The 18,926-nt window shown below is 40.2% G+C and overlaps 2 protein-coding genes across 2 annotated transcripts in view; one reads left to right on the top strand and one right to left on the bottom strand.

The window, feature by feature from the left end:
• LOC115626875 overlaps positions 1-18,926 on the top strand; it is a 66,910-nt gene that overhangs the window by 36,058 nt on the left and 11,926 nt on the right. The gene's annotated exons all lie outside the window — the stretch shown is intronic.
• LOC115626874 lies at positions 10,894-11,742 on the bottom strand. Its single transcript, XM_030522385.1, has one exon. The coding sequence runs from the start codon at positions 11,740-11,742 to the stop codon at positions 10,894-10,896; it is 849 nt and encodes a 282-aa protein (XP_030378245.1).

Here is an 18,926-nt window from a genome sequence, read left to right as displayed (position 1 = left end):
TCCGAAAAGGATTTTGAGCTGCCACAGTGGCTGTAACGCCTACGCAGGGACGCAACAAAAAATAAGTTAGGAGAGATTAGAATAAAACTTGGTAGTAGAGGTTCAAGTGGAAATTATAGGCGGGAAAAACCAGGCACACCCATAGAGACAGAGAAAGAGAGAGAGAGAGAGAGAGAGAGAGAGGGGGAGAGAGGGAGAAAGGGAGAAAGACACACGCATTTACTAAGCTTGTTGGTTAATCTGTGGCTTTGCTATTGCCTGAGCTCAGCTGCGGTTTTAATAGCTTGGCCATAATCTCGGCTAGATTTCACACCGCAAGGTAGCGCGTGCGCGTATGGATAGCTGGATTTTGGGCGCGGCATTAAACAAATCCTGCCAGCCTTATTCTTACTCGAGTGCTACATCTTGTAATTAGAGCGAAACCACTCGAAGCCACTTGTCCTAAGCTGCCACTTGGCAGCTATTGTCTGTTCGCTCACTTCGTGCTCTGCTTGTTCCAATTTCATATTAAATTGTTGCCACACATTTGCGGGCACAATTGATTGTCTAAGTCGGCTTAGCACCGCCGCCTTATATAGCCCTTACATACTCCTATATATCATAGATATCAGCACAATGTGCCTGCCCCTCAGGCAGGCTTTGTCTCATGCTGTGCACGGCTCAGTCTATACATAAGTAAGTAGATATATGTATGTTATAGTATGTATGTATTATGTATATAGCCTCTTTATTGTCTGGCCAAGTGTTGCGCGCGTTCTGCTTGTTTCGTGCTTAATTTTATAATCGCTCCACAAACGGTGGCAAAGGCAGCTTGGCAAGTGCCAGAGTCAAGCGACGACACCTTGGACAAGGGCAGATACAAGGACTGGTAGAAGGACGACAAGGCAGAGCAGAAGGCAGCAGCTGTCAGCACCCTAGGCTGCTTTTGAAGCAAATACAATAACATACGCCGGGCCAGGTCTAATAGATAATAGCGCCCAGTCCATGGCAAGCTAAAGCTCATGTTGACAATTATTTGGCATGGCAGATTTGACAAAATATCCTTTTGTATGTGCTGGCTGATAGCTCAACCGACTAAAACATTGTAAGCTTGATTAACCCAGAACTTCAATTTCGACAATTATTTTTATGCTTTGCTACTTATTGGAGTGAAATTTTTTTTGAAACACAGCTGAAAAAACTATACACTTGTATAGCTAGATAACTTTTTGAAAGAAGAGCTGTTAAAGGTCTTGCAGATTTGTATTTGTTATTATTGAATTTTAGGTACTGCAATCGTATATAAAAAATCACGATTACATTCATAAATTAGGACTCCTGTCCCATTTCCTTGATCTCCCGTTTGAACAGATGCTCAGCCAATGTTTCAATACGATTCATATATAACATACTTGTATAACTTCAAGTTGCTCGTTGCCCTTTTTAACCCAAATTTCAGCCTTGTTCAACTTTTTTCTTTGGACCGACCGACCGCCCGCCCGCCGTGCGGGCAATTTATGCAGCGCAACTTGCCCTCGCATTTATTTCATAAATTCCATTGAATATAGCTCGATTTACTATTTATGACAGGCCTGCAGACCTGTGGCCCATTTGGAGGCAGAGCCTTGAGCAACATTTGCTCCCTTTTTCCTTGCGTTTATCGCTCAGCCCAAAGTTAATAATTCTATATCATTTTTATGTGTTCAGCCCGGCGGACGTTTGCCACTTTATAAAATGTGACACAGAAACACACACAGGCATTCGCACTAGAGTTGGGGATGGGCCGTGTTTTCGGTCGTGGCAGTGCGTGATCACGCGTGCTCTTGATACAAAACACGAACATAGCACGAAAAACACGTACTTTTTCTTTGCCAAATGCATAACCAAATAATTTATAAAATGGTGCATACTAAGCAATTAATCGGAGTGTATAATAATTCTTATGCTCAACATTTCTGAGAGCGTGTTCTTTCAACGTCTCGCCTAATCATTGGTTCAAAAATATCTTAGATCAAATATTCAACAAGAGAGAACGCTACAGTCGAGCAAGCCCGACAGTGTAATACCCTGTACCCAGGTTAACTTGCGTCACTGAGTTATATGCGCCCATAGCAGCAGCAAAAAGAGGAAGAAGAAGAGCGAACTTGTTGCTGCAGTTTGGTGGGGTTGTACTGGGGAGAATTTGTTTTGCTAATAACTTTTCTTAGAATTGACCGAATTGAATAAAATAGTAGTAGACAATTATATATAAATTATGTGTGCAAAGTTTGGTTTAGGTAGCATTTGAAATGTGGACGCTATTGACGAAATTCTGTAGCGGGGGAAGGGGGGGAAAATTCCAAAAAATAAAATAAACTCGTCCTTACTCGGACCTAGGAGATTCTGGATGCCAACTTTGGTTATTCCAGCTTTTATAGTTTCTGAGATCCTTGCGTTCATCCAGACGGACGGACAGACGGACGGACAGACGGACGGACATGTCTAGATCGATTTCTCTCGTCATGCTGATCAAGAATATATATACTTCATGGGGTCGGAGATGCTTCCTTCTGTATGTTACATACTTTGCACAAACCTAATATACCCTTTTTACCCTACGGGTACAGGGTATAATAATATATTAGTATTAAAACTGATTATCAACCATACACTAAATTATCTATTATCAACAGGAAATAGTTCGTTTATTTATAAGTTACAGATATTAAAGTGAAAGAAATAACTTCTTCATTATAAATTTAATATTCTTAAACCCGTCCTGCCTTGGGCCGTGTCACAAAAAATATTTGTTTTTAAATGAGGCCGTGTCGTGTCGGGCAGAAAAAAGCCCGCCCATGCACATCTCTAACTCACACACACATAGACATAAACAAGTAGCTGTCGCAAAAAGTTTTGCACGCTTATAGAAATTATCTGCACATTAAACTGTTAAATCTGCGCTCCGTCCCTCTAAGCCCGGAAGATATTACTGAACATTTTTTTGCTCCGAATCAATGAAGCCTTACCCGCCGAGTGCCACGCCCACCACAGAGCACCACAAAGTCGCTTCTTGTCACGTGTACGCCTTGTCCTTTGGCCATGCAAAAGTTTTGGTACAAAACTTACGCTATTAACTTGTGCCCTCGAGCGCCGGCTGGCAGGTGCAAATAGTGCCGCTCATTTGGCATTGTTGTCACTAAATTATAGCCTACAGCCTGGGACACACTGGGCTGGTCTCCTTTAGCCCGATTCAACAGCTCCGGCTCCGCTTTGATGTATGCACAGGCGTGTGTGCGAAACTAGCGGCGCACAGGTGACAATTACATGCCCCGTGTGTCTGGGGACTTGTGCGACAAATGTACAGCAATTTTCACACACATTTTCTACATGCGTTGCAATGACGCAAGCTGGAATAAGTAGTTGCCACGAACGAATATATTTCCCGCCTTTACCAAACATCGGGCACATTTGATTTGATTCAGTCTGCTCTTCAATAATTCGAAAGTCTCCAAATAAAGTCTTAGCTCTAACGCTTTCTAATAAGTATAGTTTTGAACGAGCTACTTACAATAATTTTTTATTTTGAAAGGCTGATTGCGAACAGCTTTAAGTAACGCAAATTTCGTGAACCATGGAATTCGTAAAAAATCCATCGTTAAATAATGCCAAAATCGTTAGATTGCCCCAAACCACACAAAGTGTGGTTTTACGGATGTAGCTTCATAGATCCTTTCAAAACAATAGCAATCCCAATTTTTATTGATTCTTCGCGTCGAACCTTTTCTAAAGTATTTGATCCATTCCTCTCGTTTGTTGGGATGAGCAAGAAGTCGTCATAGTTATAAAATAAATATAAAAAAAATCAATTTCAATACACATTTTCACATGCTATTTGTTTTAAATTGCTTATAAAAGTCTACAAAACACATATATCTTCTGGAACTTTCTTAAGCTTTCTAAAAAAATTATAAAAATGTATTACTATTACTTTTTACTTATTAGAGTTAACACATAATTTCAAAATAAAAACTTACTAATTAAACACTCGCTATATAGGCCTTTAGCGTTTTGTGTAAAACATTTTTCGTTCTTTGCTAGTTTTAAATTATTAACTACTTTTAAACAAATTTGTAAGAGGGGCCAATTTAAATGTATGTTGCTTAGAATCAGTTTTATGCCGACTTTAAAATGGGCATTGTATCCGAACAAAAGAGAAAATGATCGATAAATGGAATTTTGTTAGTATGCGAAGTAATTACGCGAAAAGTTCCATTAAATGTAGTTAGGGAAGTTTTGAATGTCTAGTAATTTGTTTGCAATTTCTTCATAATCAAAATTACGAAAAGGTATGCAAAGACCCTTACGTGAGTTGGTTGCTAATAGATACTATAATTTTAACATGTTTTTTTTTTAAGACATTACATATTCGAGCTGTTGAGTAGAATAACACGATACAAAAAGAAAGACTTACAACTAATATTTAACTTTTGATTCTTGTTGATCGGTGGTGAAAAACATTAAAGTTGAAAAATTAATATCGCTTATACCGCTGCTTTCTGAAGTGAGTAAGCAATAACAATGAAACATTGGTACTACTAACTTCTTTAATTTAATTTGGTTGGGATGGTAAATATAGCTAAATATACATAAATGCCATCGTACTAGTCCGGTCAAAAGCTAGTTTACAGACAAGTCTGAAAAGTTCAGTTCAAGCACGCGCATCATAACAAATGCAGCTGCTGCATATCCCTGCAGTTGTTCAAACTAGTCTGAATAGTCAGAATAATATAAAATCGAATCACTTGATTAATTTCTTTGTGTGTCCTGTACATAAAGGAACCAAACTTGATTTGGTTTTCAGTTCGCCTTCAAGTCCGCACTCGACACATAAGCAGAGACATAAACCGGATGCAAATCCCTGCTAAAAAATATTATTATATCTAATACAATTAAATAATCAATGCTACAATGTAGTAATGTATATAAACTGCATGTTAGCTTATATTTTTAAATAAATATATAAATAAATAAATAATAGTCAAAAGTAAAGATAGCGTGTTAGTTCGGTCGTATAATTCTTATAGTATGATTAATATATCTAGACTTTTAAAATATGCTCACCATAATATCGCCCTTTATAGTGCACTTTCGATCTCGCAATCGACTGACTAAATTTGTAGCATTTATGAAAATTGTCTATAAAATGATAAACAGTGGGGAATAAGCCCAACAAGCTGGAGAAACTCGGGGTGAAGGGTTTTCACCTAAAGGGAGTTTATTTTAATACAAAATTTAATATAATAATTTCACAATATTTTGTTTTTCTATTGCTTAGCCACGTATCAACATTTTTGATCCCAAATTACGTTTGAGAATGTGCAAAAATGCAGCTGTGCTCTTGTTTTGATAGTTCTGTTCGCGGCTAAAAGCATTTTAATAATTAATTTTCCGAACAAGAATATTATCCGCAACCACTAATGCGCGGTGAGTGAACATCCTTTTATCGGAAATATACAGTACATTAAATAGAACATAAACGAGACTCTAGACATAGGAAAGAAAATATTTTCACAAAAAAAAAAAAACTAATGCAGAGGGCTAATGATGAGTGGTAACTATAGGGAAATCTATATTCCCGATGTATAGTATGCATACGTGGTCAACATTTGTTAGCTGAACTTTCACGCGACTTCCCACCCATGACTTGACCGGAGTTTTTTGTAGTACTTTCAGCATGCACATTGATTGATGGAACAATTGCATGGCACACAATTATGGGTAAATTGTCGTTGTTGCAACTCAAAAATGCAAGTCGTCCGAGTCCCCACAACGTCAGCTGAGCTGAACTGAGCTGGCAGAGCTGGCAGAGCTTGCCAGATGCCTGTCGCTGGGCCATTATTATTATTATTGGCCATACTCGCATGCAAGTGGGCTAAAATGTCAATTGAAAACCAAGTGCCTTGTCAGCAATGATGACTATGGCTATGACGACGACAACGAAGGCAACGGGCAAAGGGCAACGGGCACTAGTGATGACGATAACAAGGAAAACTACGACTACGACATGGTGGCCTTTACTTACAGGTATTACTAGCGAGTTACCTGTAACAAGCATTAATGGAAAGGGGGAGACAGGGACGTACTAAGCGACAGGCACTTGATGTGGGCTTGAAGTCTGCTGTCGTGCGGATAAGGAGAACTTTTAATGGCAACACAAAAATGAGAAAATCAATAGTACACATTTTAAATTTTTGAAGAATGAAATGCATTATTGTTGTTATCATTGCTGTACTACTTAGTATATACTCGTAGTTGGTATTATTGTTAGCTGCAGTTTTGTTTATAAAGTCTCTGCTGCTTTGTAGTTGTTTGGGCAACCATTAAATATTCATGGTCACTTGAACAAAACAAAAAAGAGTATAACTCTACAAATGTGGAATAGCGAATGCGCCGATGTTTAAATACCCTTACACTCATTCCATATCTTGGCCGATTTGTGATGGAACATGCATTGCTTGCCTTAATATTATTTCGATTTCCAGCACATATTTCAAATAGTTTACAACAGAGATTGATGTAGATGTTGGTAGAGCTAGTCATTTATATTTATATATAAGTGCGTGCGTGTTTAAATTGATTGCGAATTACAAGTAGAAATTATGTTATAGCCTACCAATATTATATTATTTCGTTGAATTAAGATCTATTCTATTAAGATCAATTTCTAACACCTTCCCCGATTGGCTGGCAAGTATGTGCATCTGGCCATCCTGTTGCTGGCATATTGCATTTTTTGCTGTTGTTTGTGGAGTGTGGGCCTGCCGGCCCATTAATTATTGCTTATTAATTCTATAATTATAAATTTATAGGCACGTTTAAAACAAACAGCATTGAGGGAAGAGCCGTGCACAGCACGCAAATTACTCGAATTATTATAATTGTGAGATACACAATTAGGGGATTCTGGGGCAGACCCAGCCCGCACATATTCATTTGTAATTGCCAGACTCTTGTGTAATCAAATTATCAAATTCGATTTGGCCGCATATTAAGCCGTTTTGGGGCGCCGTTAGCTAATTAGTTTTGTCTGCGGCGGAGAAGGACAACCCGCATGGACCAACCGCCTCACACGATGGCAACAATTGGCAATTTATATTGTAATTATGTAAATGTATGTATGCCTCGGCCGCAAAACACATGCAGAGAGACACAAACACATACACTTGCAACTAATATATATATATATATATATATATATATATATATATATATATATATATATTAGTTGCAAGTGTATGTGTTTGTGTCTCTCTGCATGTGTTTTGCGGCCGAGGCATACATACATTTACATAATTACAATATAAATTGCCAATTGTTGCCATCGTGTGAGGCGGTTGGTCCATATATATATATATATATATATATATATATATATATATATATATATATATTAGTTGCAAGTGTATGTGTTTGTGTCTCTCTGCATGTGTTTTGCGGCCGAGGCATACATACATTTACATAATTACAATATAAATTGCCAATTGTTGCCATCGTGTGAGGCGGTTGGTCCATATATATATATATATATATATATATATATATATATATATATATATATATTAGTTGCAAGTGTATGTGTTTGTGTCTCTCTGCATGTGTTTTGCGGCCGAGGCATACATACATTTACATAATTACAATATAAATTGCCAATTGTTGCCATCGTGTGAGGCGGTTGGTCCATGCGGGTTGTCCTTCTCCGCCGCAGACAAAACTAATTAGCTAACGGCGCCCCAAAACGGCTTAATATGCGGCCAAATCGAATTTGATAATTTGATTACACAAGAGTCTGGCAATTACAAATGAATATGTGCGGGCTGGGTCTGCCCCAGAATCCCCTAATTGTGTATCTCACAATTATAATAATTCGAGTAATTTGCGTGCTGTGCACGGCTCTTCCCTCAATGCTGTTTGTTTTAAACGTGCCTATAAATTTATAATTATAGAATTAATAAGCAATAATTAATGGGCCGGCAGGCCCACACTCCACAAACAACAGCAAAAAATGCAATATGCCAGCAACAGGATGGCCAAATGCACATACTTGCCAGCCAATCGGGGAAGGTGTTAGAAATTGATCTTAATAGAATAGATCTTAATTCAACGAAATAATATAATATTGGTAGGCTATAACATTAAGCCGTTTTGGGGCGCCGTTAGCTAATTAGTTTTGTCTGCGGCGGAGAAGGACAACCCGCATGGACCAACCGCCTCACACGATGGCAACAATTGGCAATTTATATTGTAATTATGTAAATGTATGTATGCCTCGGCCGCAAAACACATGCAGAGAGACACAAACACATACACTTGCAACTAATATATATATATATATATATATATATATATATATATATATATATATATCATTATATCTCTATATAATATATATATATATATATATCTAGTCTATATATCTTATAGCTCTCTCTATATACCTCTCTCTCTCTATCGATTCTCTATCTATCTCTTCTCTATCTCTCTCTATATTCTATCTCTACGATCTATCTCTTTGGTGTGTTCTGGCTGTGAACAACTTTGAACTTTTGTGCCTTTTACTTGGGCAGACAGTCGTTAGACGGCCACACCAGTCCGTTGACATCAAAGGTTAAAACTTTGATAGTCACTTTTGATTGCTGCATTGTGTAAATTGTTTTCCACTCCCTTGGAAGCCTATGGCCTCATTTGCATGATCCACAATCATACATATACATACATACATATACATGTGGGAAACCTTCTAGAACAGCGGCAAAGTTTGAGCAATACGAGTACATAAAGATAAGTCCTTTTGTGCCATCTTCATTACTAGATGAAAAGTTATATGCTAAATCAGTACGAGTAAGTATCCGACATCTCTGCCCGCGCTAATGAAATGTCAAATAAAATGCTAACGTGATTCGACTACCACGATTATATTTTCAAATGAATAGCATTTGTTTGTATATTGTTAATAAGCATTTAGCAAGAAAATACTAATGTCTTTCTTTTGATTCTAATATGCAAATAATTTTTGATGAAAAAACCCAAGGTAAATTGGCATTTCCAAATTGGTCCGACAAAGCTTCAGCTTATCTATTTTAACTTCATTTGGTAACGCCTCTCCTTTCAAAAATTATGCATTGGGTAGTAAATCGCAGTGGCTCTTCACAAAACACAACCCACAAACCCACACTTTTCCCCGCTACAGTACTCTAATAAAAAAAAAACTTTCTTGATTTGAATACAAAGTTTTGTAGAGTTTTTTCATAAACAAAAAAGGTTGTGGTATTAACATTGATTTTTGCACCGATAATTTCTTTAAAAGCCATATAAGTATGACTGTAGTTAACACATTTTAAAAATGGAATAAATACGATTTTTGGTTATGCTTTCTCTAAACGAATTTTAATAACGAATGATAAAGTAAACTGATTTTGATTAACATTTAGAGAGTCGTGAATTTTCCAGATCATACTAATTCATTATGCGACCCTTTTAGTAATTACAAAGACAGTAGAGAATTTAGAAGTCAAGTTGTTTCTTGTTAGGTATTAATTGTTTTTTGATCTATTTGGCTTTTCAGATATTTAATGCCGCAGGCTTATCTGCACCTAAATGAATTCTCAATTACCTGCACAGACATAAATCCATGTTGGTATTAATCTTTTAACTATTGCAAAGCATCGTTAAAGCCTTTCAACTGCATGTATAGTATTTAATTTATTTTCATTAATGCCCAGCTTAGTTCGGCTATTTAGGTTTGGCCAAGTTGGCTGAAACACTCACCGGTCAGCATTTTAAGGCATGTATTTTATTTTCAAATGTCTATATTTCAATCGACACCCATTAAATGGCCGCACTCGCGAAGCCCTTCATTTCGTATGTTGTTACATTTCATAAAATAAAATCAATGCCGTGACCAAAAGCAAAGCCAACATTCAATTTACTGCCTTTGATTGCTGGCACGGTCCGGTCCGGTCCGGTCCCGTCCGACACGCCAACACACGACCCCTGGCCGGGCCTCGAGACGAGCCCGAACCTGAGATCAAATCAGGGCCAGGAACAGGCGGTAAATTATTTCAGGTGCGGTCTGCCATCCGAAAAGGCAGCCACACAGAATTGTAACGAGTTGCCTAATGCGAATGAAAGTTATTGCTGTTGTTATTGTTGTTGCTGTTGTAGTTGCTGCTGCTGTGGTTATAATTTTGCGGCCTTGTGGGTCTGTTTTAATTAATAATGCCAGCAAAGTGTCGAACAGCCTGTTGGCTCACACTTGGTCCTCGCTGCCCAAAACATAATTGAAATGCATTTACGTTTCTCTTTTATATACAAATTTGTATAAATATGCTTTATTCATATGTGCTAATTATAAATTATTGTCTTACATAAAAAATGTCATTTGGAATGTAGCAGAGAAATACAAAAAAAAAAAAATTAGCTTAAAAATTAAACCAAAGAAGAACATATTTTTCACGAGTTGAATAATTGCATTGGAAATTGCTTGGCAATTGGAAAAATTCGATCGATTGGTCTGCCGTCGTCAGCAACATGTTGTCATTGGTGTTGTTGTTGTTGTCGTGAAAATTGTTGGTGTACTCGTAGTTCGCCCCTTTGTCCTGACGTGGTTGATTGTTGCTTGAACTTTTCATAAGTATTTACACGAACCGAAGCGGAAATATTTACAAAAGTTGTATACATTGACTGAATGCCAGACTGACTGAATGCCAGGACGGTGGATGACGGACGACTGGCACACCTGTTGCCACTGCCTACATCCCCATACCCGTCTTCATCTCGATCTGCAACCTGAAGCCGCTCCGTACCAAGCGGAGCTGCTCTGTTGCGACGCACTCAGCATTCTCTATTTTCCACTTTTTACTCCCGACACTCTACAATCTACAGGTCGGTGGTCATGGTGTGTGTGTAGCCGGCCAGCAATTGGGATGTTGTACACAGATCTTCGGTAGGGTCGACTTTGTAGCGCTTGGCCGCGCTCTCCATTTCGTCAAGATCGCTGAAGGCGGGAAAATCCGTCGGACAGAAGTGGCCCGCTATGGCCTCCGGAATGTGCGTCACATTGTGCAGCATGTGAGCTGGAGTGCTCTGCAAATAGTTGCGCCACTTGTGGTAGGACTTGGAGGGCAGAGTTGGGGCATCGATCTCGAAGGTGGCATCCCGCCGCAAAGAGATGGGGGACGATGTCTTGGGCATGATGCACTGGGCATGCGTCATCATGTACATCTCCCACTCCAGATTGCTGACAGCAGGCATGTCGCAGCTCTCGCTGGCCATACTGCCGCCGTCCGTGTCCATATCCGCTTCCATGTCCTGCGTGCGTCGCAGACATGCCGACGTGCTACTGGATGCTGTCGATGATTTGCTGGGCGTGGAGGCGGCGCTGCTGCATGTGAAGTAGCCACAGGAGCGTTCCAGCTCCCCCTCCAGCATGGCCTGCTCGGCAAAATCGTCGCATATGGAGCGTTGTTGATTGGCCATCAGATTGGGCTTTGGACGTGGCGTGCTGCTCCGACTCCAAATGCTGCGACGACTGGGCGTTGTGCAGGCGCTACCCAATCCGCTGGTGCAGGTGCTGTTGCCGCTGCTTCGCCGGCTGCTGTAGCTCCGTTTCGAACCACTACGTGGAGATGGTGTGGCGGCCAAGTAGACGCTATTCAATGAGGCATTCAAATCGATGGCACGTTTGCCCGACTTTTCCAATTTCACATTGCTGGCACAGCAACCCATTTTGCTATCTAGTTGGTTTTCGTTCTTGTTCTCGTGTTAATATTAAACCTCTCGCGACTATGCTCAAATGATGACTGTCTGCTGTCCCTGCCGTGCAGCCGTATCTTATATAGCTGCGGCTCCAGGCAGGTAGTCGTCGCCATTTTTGCGGTTCCTGGAATCGCGTCGACACTTTCCTCGACTCGGCTTACCTTAGCGCTCGGAGGACCGCCACTTACCTGCGCTAATCCGCGCTACGCGATTTGGGTTTTGAGAATTTCACGAACTACAATCTTTGGTTTTATGGCCGCAATTTGCAAAAATCTCGCCGGCTCTGTCGCACGTGTGCAGCGCAGGATGCACGTCAACACCATTACCTGCGCCCAGCCTCGAAGTTTGTCTATCAGTTCAATCAGTCTTAGCTCGGCCTGTGTTCTGATATTTTTTTTATTTCACCCTTCCAACAATTACGCAAAGCCCTAGTCGAACAACAAAAAAAGGATAGGATGCAGGTCAGCATGGCGTATACTTAATATTCGCAGGCATGCTCGATCGCTGCCCACCGCTATTCATGAATGCGTTGGGAAATTTCCGAGGAGTATGCAATGGCTTGAAGGTCAGTCGCAGTGTCCAGCCCAATAGAATAACTTTATAACCACTGCACAAGCAAAAGCAAAAGCAAAAGCAACGGAAATGGCAACGGCAACGGCAACGACAACATCAAAACAATAATTTTCCGCTTAAATGTTGAATCTTTTTAGAGCACTCGCTGAGACAAAATCAACTAAAGCCAAGCAACATAGCGAGGAAGCAAGCAAGGCAGCAGACAAGCAGCAATATTTGGGACGATGATGACTGCCTTTGGCCCTCGTTAGCTGTTTGTCCTTGTTGTGTGGCCATTGCTTGACCTCGGCCAGGACGCAGAATGGTGTGCGTTTGCTTTCGCATTTTGATTGTGCGGCGCTTTTCCTCTGCCCTGGGCTATTGTTCATTATTTTGTTGCGGGACGCCATGGCGCAGCAGCTGGGACGCCTTTAACGCCGGCAGAGCCGCAGTCAGAGCCATAGCCACAGCCCAGCCACATCGCCCAGCTGCGACAAGTGCGACATGAACGTGTTGGTGATGATGTTGCTGCTGCTGGTTGCTAAAAATGAAAGTGAAGCCGAGGGTGATGAGCCATCTGTGCAGCTGTTGCAATCTCTGTTGCTCTGTTGCTCGATGCTGAAATTCACGCTAATTCGCAGCACTTCTTTGTGCCAAGTTTCTGAATGGAGTTCACCTTTAGCGTCCTGCCAGCTGTGAAGATTTGCTATTCATTTCGAGTGCTACACTCATTTCATGCCAATTTGGCCAAGGCTGCTTTGTGTTGCAAAAAGTGTTGCCATTGAAATCCCAATTGCATTGTTAATGTAATTGCAAATGCAATTCCGAACGGAAATTGGCATGTGAAGTAAGTAATTGAAATAACAGTGGCCAAGAGGCGAAATTGAGTCTTCCTTACCACATCCAATTGCCAGCCAGCTTTTGTGCCATGTTTTTGATTGCGAAATGCAAATTACCATTTATCCCTCTGCCCCAAGAACTGAATGTTGTTTGTTTGTTTGTTTTTTTTTTCAGCCAAGTTGCTTGTTGAAAATTCAATAAGTTTTTTCTTTGAAAAATTAGCAGTTGAATGAATCAATGCAAATTAAAAATAGTATTGATAGCTGAATATTCGCAACAGACACAGCTCTCTGTTTTTTTATTATTAATTATTTATTAGGTTAGGTTAGGTTGACCGTCAATAGTGATTATATAAAATAGTTGGAGATAGTTAGGGGTTTCTTTTAATGTTCCATTAGCAGCTTGCTTTGTTTTGCAAACACCAGCAGTACTTTTGGAAATATGCTGCATATCGAGTCAGCTCTTATTTATCGTTAGTGGTAGTTTACAATTTAAATTTAACAATCAACCAATCTTTAATTTATTTGCCAAATCTTTAAAGCTCATACACAGCTGCTTGTAAAAACGCATTTTCTTAATTAAATCCCACCTGTTCGTCTTCTTTCCTACCTATCCAACCTATCAGATCTCAATGCAAAAAAACTCAACTTTGGAATTTGTCAACACAAAAAACATTCTTAGAATGCTGTTTCATTTAATTTCAAATTAAAGTCATAAGTTTTCTTATAAAACTGGCAATATTAATTATTAAATTAATAAATTCTTGTAATTAACTATTACAATTGAATTTTCAAGAGGTTTGAAACTCCTCTTTAAATTCGAAAATCAATTCGCTTGGTTTCTAGGGTAATTTAAAGTTTTTTGAATTCTTATTGCTGAACAGCTGTTTAATCTACTAACATCTCCAAGCGATTGTTACACTTATACAAAGTTACAAAGTTACACTTAAAAAAAAATAATTAGCATATGAATTTAACAGTTTAACTGATTACATTGTTATTTGGTTTAAATTCTCAGATATAGGAAGTTGTAGAAAACAAATTGCACCTATACAAGTATGTTATTATTATTGTGACCAGCATTGTGCGATAATTTGATGAGCCGAACATTGCGGGAACAATTTCCCCGGATAATTGAAATAGTTGGTAATTTTATATCCCATATGGTTGAGCATATTGTAGGGATACATACACAGATTAATCCGGCACCGCCTTTACACACATGGCCATGCAATTTACATCACTGATAGCATGTGCTAACCAATCAAAAATTTCACACAGCCGGCCCACGAGGCTCAGCATTTTTGCATAAATGATTAGTAAAATTCCACATTATGGGGAGGTAGGAAGGGTTTTCACTTTGTGGGTAAAACATACTGATTGCTAGTCACACACACATGCTGGGCTCGCCCACGCCCGCTTCTAGTCGGACCGTTCCTTCGACCATTCGAATATCTAACCATTTGGCCATTTGACCATTCGGCCAGCTGTGCCTACGCCTATGCGCGTCAAAGGGTTTCGCCTTTGACTACTTACCCTTTTTCCTGCGCACGCCATTTATGCCATTTATGCAAATGCTACTCTATGCCGGTATGAATTGTTTTTATTGTTGTTGCCTTCGCCGTTGCTGTTGCTGTTGCATTTTCACACGCAATCGGGTGAAATTTTCCCACAGTTGAGCAAAAAGTAACAGCTCGGAAAATACAAATTTAAAATGCGGCGAGGAATTTCCTTGCGTGTGAAAAAGTTTCCTTTTCCTCCATACAAATATTTGTGTGTATGTGTACATTTTATGTTGGTTTGCGTTTCTCGAAACTCAACTGCCACAAAGCTGCATTTCGCTGCTACCATTTGACAATATTTCCAAGTACAAATGGAATTCAGGATTTGGGCTTTGGGTTTTCTATCGCATGGATATTTTGAATATTTGCCAACGAGCGTGGAGGCCCCTCGCATAAGTCACTCAGCCGAAAATCGGGGTAATGCGACCGGAGGCCATGCTGGCCTGCGCTAAAGGATGGGATGAACGAAGGGGTGAGGGGTGCGGGGTGAGAGGCGCATTCCAGTAGGCATCTCAAAAGCCAAGTGGCAGTAAAATGCACAACACGCCATGGCGAGGGTCTGAGATGCCGTTGCAGTGGCACGTGATTTCATGCCATCGTGCAACATGCGTGTGTGTCCTGCGGCGACTGCCTGCCCTACCCTACCCTACCCTGCCTTGCTCTGTCCTACCCTACCTTGCTCTGCCCGTCCGTCCAAGCGCCTGCGCTTGCGCCCATATCCGGTTGTGTGGAAACGGAAGCAGTTGCCTGCACTTGCCAGTTGCAGCTGAAGTTGCTGGCGTTTGTTTGTTGAAGCGTGCCAGCAACTGTGGAGGCAACTACAGCAACACTAACAACAACATAAACACCAACAAGCCATACAAACAACGCACGGACGCGATTAGATGCTTGATTTACCAAATACGTATACAATGCTGCAGTGAACGTGCTGGCTTCTGCCATAGCCTGAAGTGGACAGAGATAAAGACTATTGAGTTATTCAATTTCGATTTCGGAACTCAAGCATGATTATTTCCAGTGGATGATTAAAGCAATATATAAACCAAGTAGTTAGAGGCATACTTACTTAGAACGATAAATAAATATATACATAGGTATTTATATTGAGGAAAAGGGTTTCTCCAGCTACAGTGATTTATTAGATATTGAGTTAGGAGTCTAATGTTTTAGGAATAGCATTGGGATATACTCCTTATAATATTCTAATTATAATTATTGCAAAATGTCATACAAATTTGCGAATTTATCTTGCTAAGTGAATTCCAAGAGAGCCACAAAAGCGTTAATGCCTTTCTCGTGTGTAACTAAAGTAAGCAAGCCTTGATTGCTTCATTATATTCCATTATAATATACGAGCTGAAGCGCCTAAGTTGCATTATTATGCTCTGAAATATTGATTCAACTCAATTGTAATGTGCAGGTGTGTAACGTCCTTGGTCAATAATTTACTCGTATCCATTGGAATTATTGAATTTCGTTTCGAGTGTCATTCAACTTTAATATAAGCTTACTTACATGCGTATACACGTATATGCCTGAGTGCCTTCTCACGAGTTGTGTTGAAAGTGCTTTAACCACTATGTGTGTCAATCACACTTACTACGCTCAAGAAGGTTCACAGTTTTGGCCATGAACAACCAAGACCGTCACATACCCACAAAATGTAACCACGCCAGGCCCTGACTCTACTTCTGAGATGCACACAACAGAGCACCACAGCACCCTTTTCGCAATTTCATGCCAATTCGCAAGGACATTGATTTGCTGCATTCAAAGTACGAATATCAAGAGCGATTACAACTACAACAAATGTAGCAGTGTGCGCTGCAAAGAAGGCCACTTTAGAAGTAACAATAAAAAGGAAAAGGAAATCAACAGATAGAACGTGCTTCGAACGCAAAATTGTCAAGTGCTGCCAGCTGTCAGATGTGTGAAGGGAACAGATCCTGCTCGGATTTGGCCTGCATGTGACTTCGTCGTGGCCAAAAGTGCACAAGAGCACAAGTGCAAGCCAAGCAAATGTGAAAGTATTTTTGAATTCGTTTTTTATCGTTTGCTTACCAGAAATAACAGTCAGTCAGTCAGTCAGTGAGTCAGTCAAGAACATGACCTGTTGGCCATCTGTCCGAGCACACAAGACAACACCAAGACACGAAAAAAATGCACATCTGGAATAGGCAGAACGTCGATGTGAGGTGAGTTGAGGTCGAGGACGAGGACGAGACAAACAATGAAAGTAGCAAAGCGTTTTTTTTTTTTTCACTTTTCCTGAAATGTTTACAAACAAAAAACAGCCACGTAAGGTCCCTCTATATTCCCATTCCCATTGCCAGGCCATGTTTTTGTTTGTCCATTGCCCGTTTTCCAGTTCCCGTTGTTTTGTTTACGAAAAGCATTTTCCGTGTATTTGGCAACTCCTTGGCCATAAAACCATAAAACGCGCTTTCATGTTCGCATTTTCATTCGCGGTGGGCTGAACCGAGGCAAGGGCAGGACAAACAAGCACAACGTGAGACGACCCGGCTGGCAGGTAGGAGAAAGCAATCTTTATGTCGAGCTGGTCACTCTACTCAAATCAGTTTGGCCAACACGAGACAGCGGCATCACTTGTTGATCCGTTTGGGCCATTCCATATTCCGTACTGCTGGCAAGTTGGCGGCCAGACGCGCTTAAGATCATGTGTCTGATGTGCTTGGCGCGCGGAAATGCCCAACTCGAATGGTATTTCCGTTGAGTCGATGGGAAAACTCGCTGGACGCGCTTACCGCGGGAAAGACCATCTTCAAATGCAAATACTTTGTCCATATGTGTACATACTCGCACCTAAGTCGTCCTCCTACTCATAGTCAGAGAGCAATTTCTATCATTGTCATTGTTCTCGTTAGCGTTCGCATTAACGTTGGCCAAGGCGAAGCTACTTAGCCGCTAATTTTGCGCTCGACTCAATTGTTTGGCACTTTAAAGACCGCCCTGCCCAGCGTGGCAAATGTGGCAAGTGCAGCCTCACGGGATTCGCCCAAAGTCCAGCTGTGCAACGCTACATGACAGGTACAGTTGCGCACACTTTAACTAGCTAGGCTGTGTGGCTATTTAACGCAAATTGTCCAAGCCGCCTCCCCTCTTTCGACTGTACACTGGGCCAAAAGTCTATCAAGTTGTCTTGAGCTTTCAATGTTCCTTAATACAAATATATTTATTTTTATTGGAGTTGCTTTGAAACGTCAAATTGCAGTCTTTTAGTACCTTTTTCTTGTAATTTTATGCTGCGAAATCGGCCGGCAGATTTGGGATTTGACCCCTCTTACAGAATTTTTAAACTGCAAATAATTTTGAATTCATATACTCAGGAAGGAACTCACATTATGGGAGTCCTGTTTGCTCATTGAGCTATGCCAGGCCTCAGTTTTTTAGTACGTGATGAACACATTTTAGCTGTCATACATGTATATTTTTTTAACGACGACAGGTATAGTGCTTGCTAACTCTTTAATGCAATCCCTTGGTTTTGAAAATCTAATTATTATAAGAGGCAATAACAATGCTATACTTTTTTAAGTACTCTACGGATTTATTTATTCATATCAATTATGCTTGATTCCTTGTCCAGATTACTTAGCAAATAAATATGAAAAATATACAAATAATTGCAATTAACATTCTATACTTTCTTAAGTACTCTCCTGATTTATGTATTTATATCAGTTATGCTTTGTTTGCATTGGAACCACTTTATAATAAGTGATATAGTTGACGAAATATGAATGAACTGTTGGCATTTTAACTTCTTCTCTGATTATTTGAGTTTGAAATTTGCTCTAGAGCTACTCGAAATATATAAGTAACTGAGCATAGAGTTAAACCACTGTTTAGTGGCGAAAATTATGCGTCATTAGTTTGACGGCGCTGTCATTGACGCCTAATGGAGTTTGGCTGCGGAGCGCAATCAGCCTGCTAGCTGCAAATGATATTGTGGCATATAAAAAGGTGCTTAAATGTCAGGACCATCATTAGTGCTGCTGTCAACGATTATATTAAAGTGTCAATAGACGAGCTTGTAGGAGCGAGTGTGCATGGGAGTGCGCGCTGAGCGGTTTATGTATGGGATGTGTGGGACTCTCAGTGAGTGTGTCCAATTATCTGCCGTCTGCCATGCAATTAACACCAGAACAACACAATCGATTTTCAAGCAGCAATCGAGCAG

Source organism: Scaptodrosophila lebanonensis, unplaced genomic scaffold (assembly GCF_003285725.1).
Source record: "Scaptodrosophila lebanonensis strain 11010-0011.00,11010-0021.00 unplaced genomic scaffold, SlebRS2 tig00000089-arrow-pilon, whole genome shotgun sequence".
Classification (NCBI taxonomy): domain Eukaryota; kingdom Metazoa; phylum Arthropoda; class Insecta; order Diptera; family Drosophilidae; genus Scaptodrosophila; species Scaptodrosophila lebanonensis.
Note: the sequence above shows the minus strand (reverse complement) of the source record. Positions and strands in the feature narration are given on the sequence as shown.

Coding starts and splice junctions, on each gene's coding strand:
- LOC115626874 (XM_030522385.1), bottom strand. CDS start 11,742: ATGGGTTGCTGTGCCAGCAATGTGAAATTGGAAAAGTCGGGCAAACGT.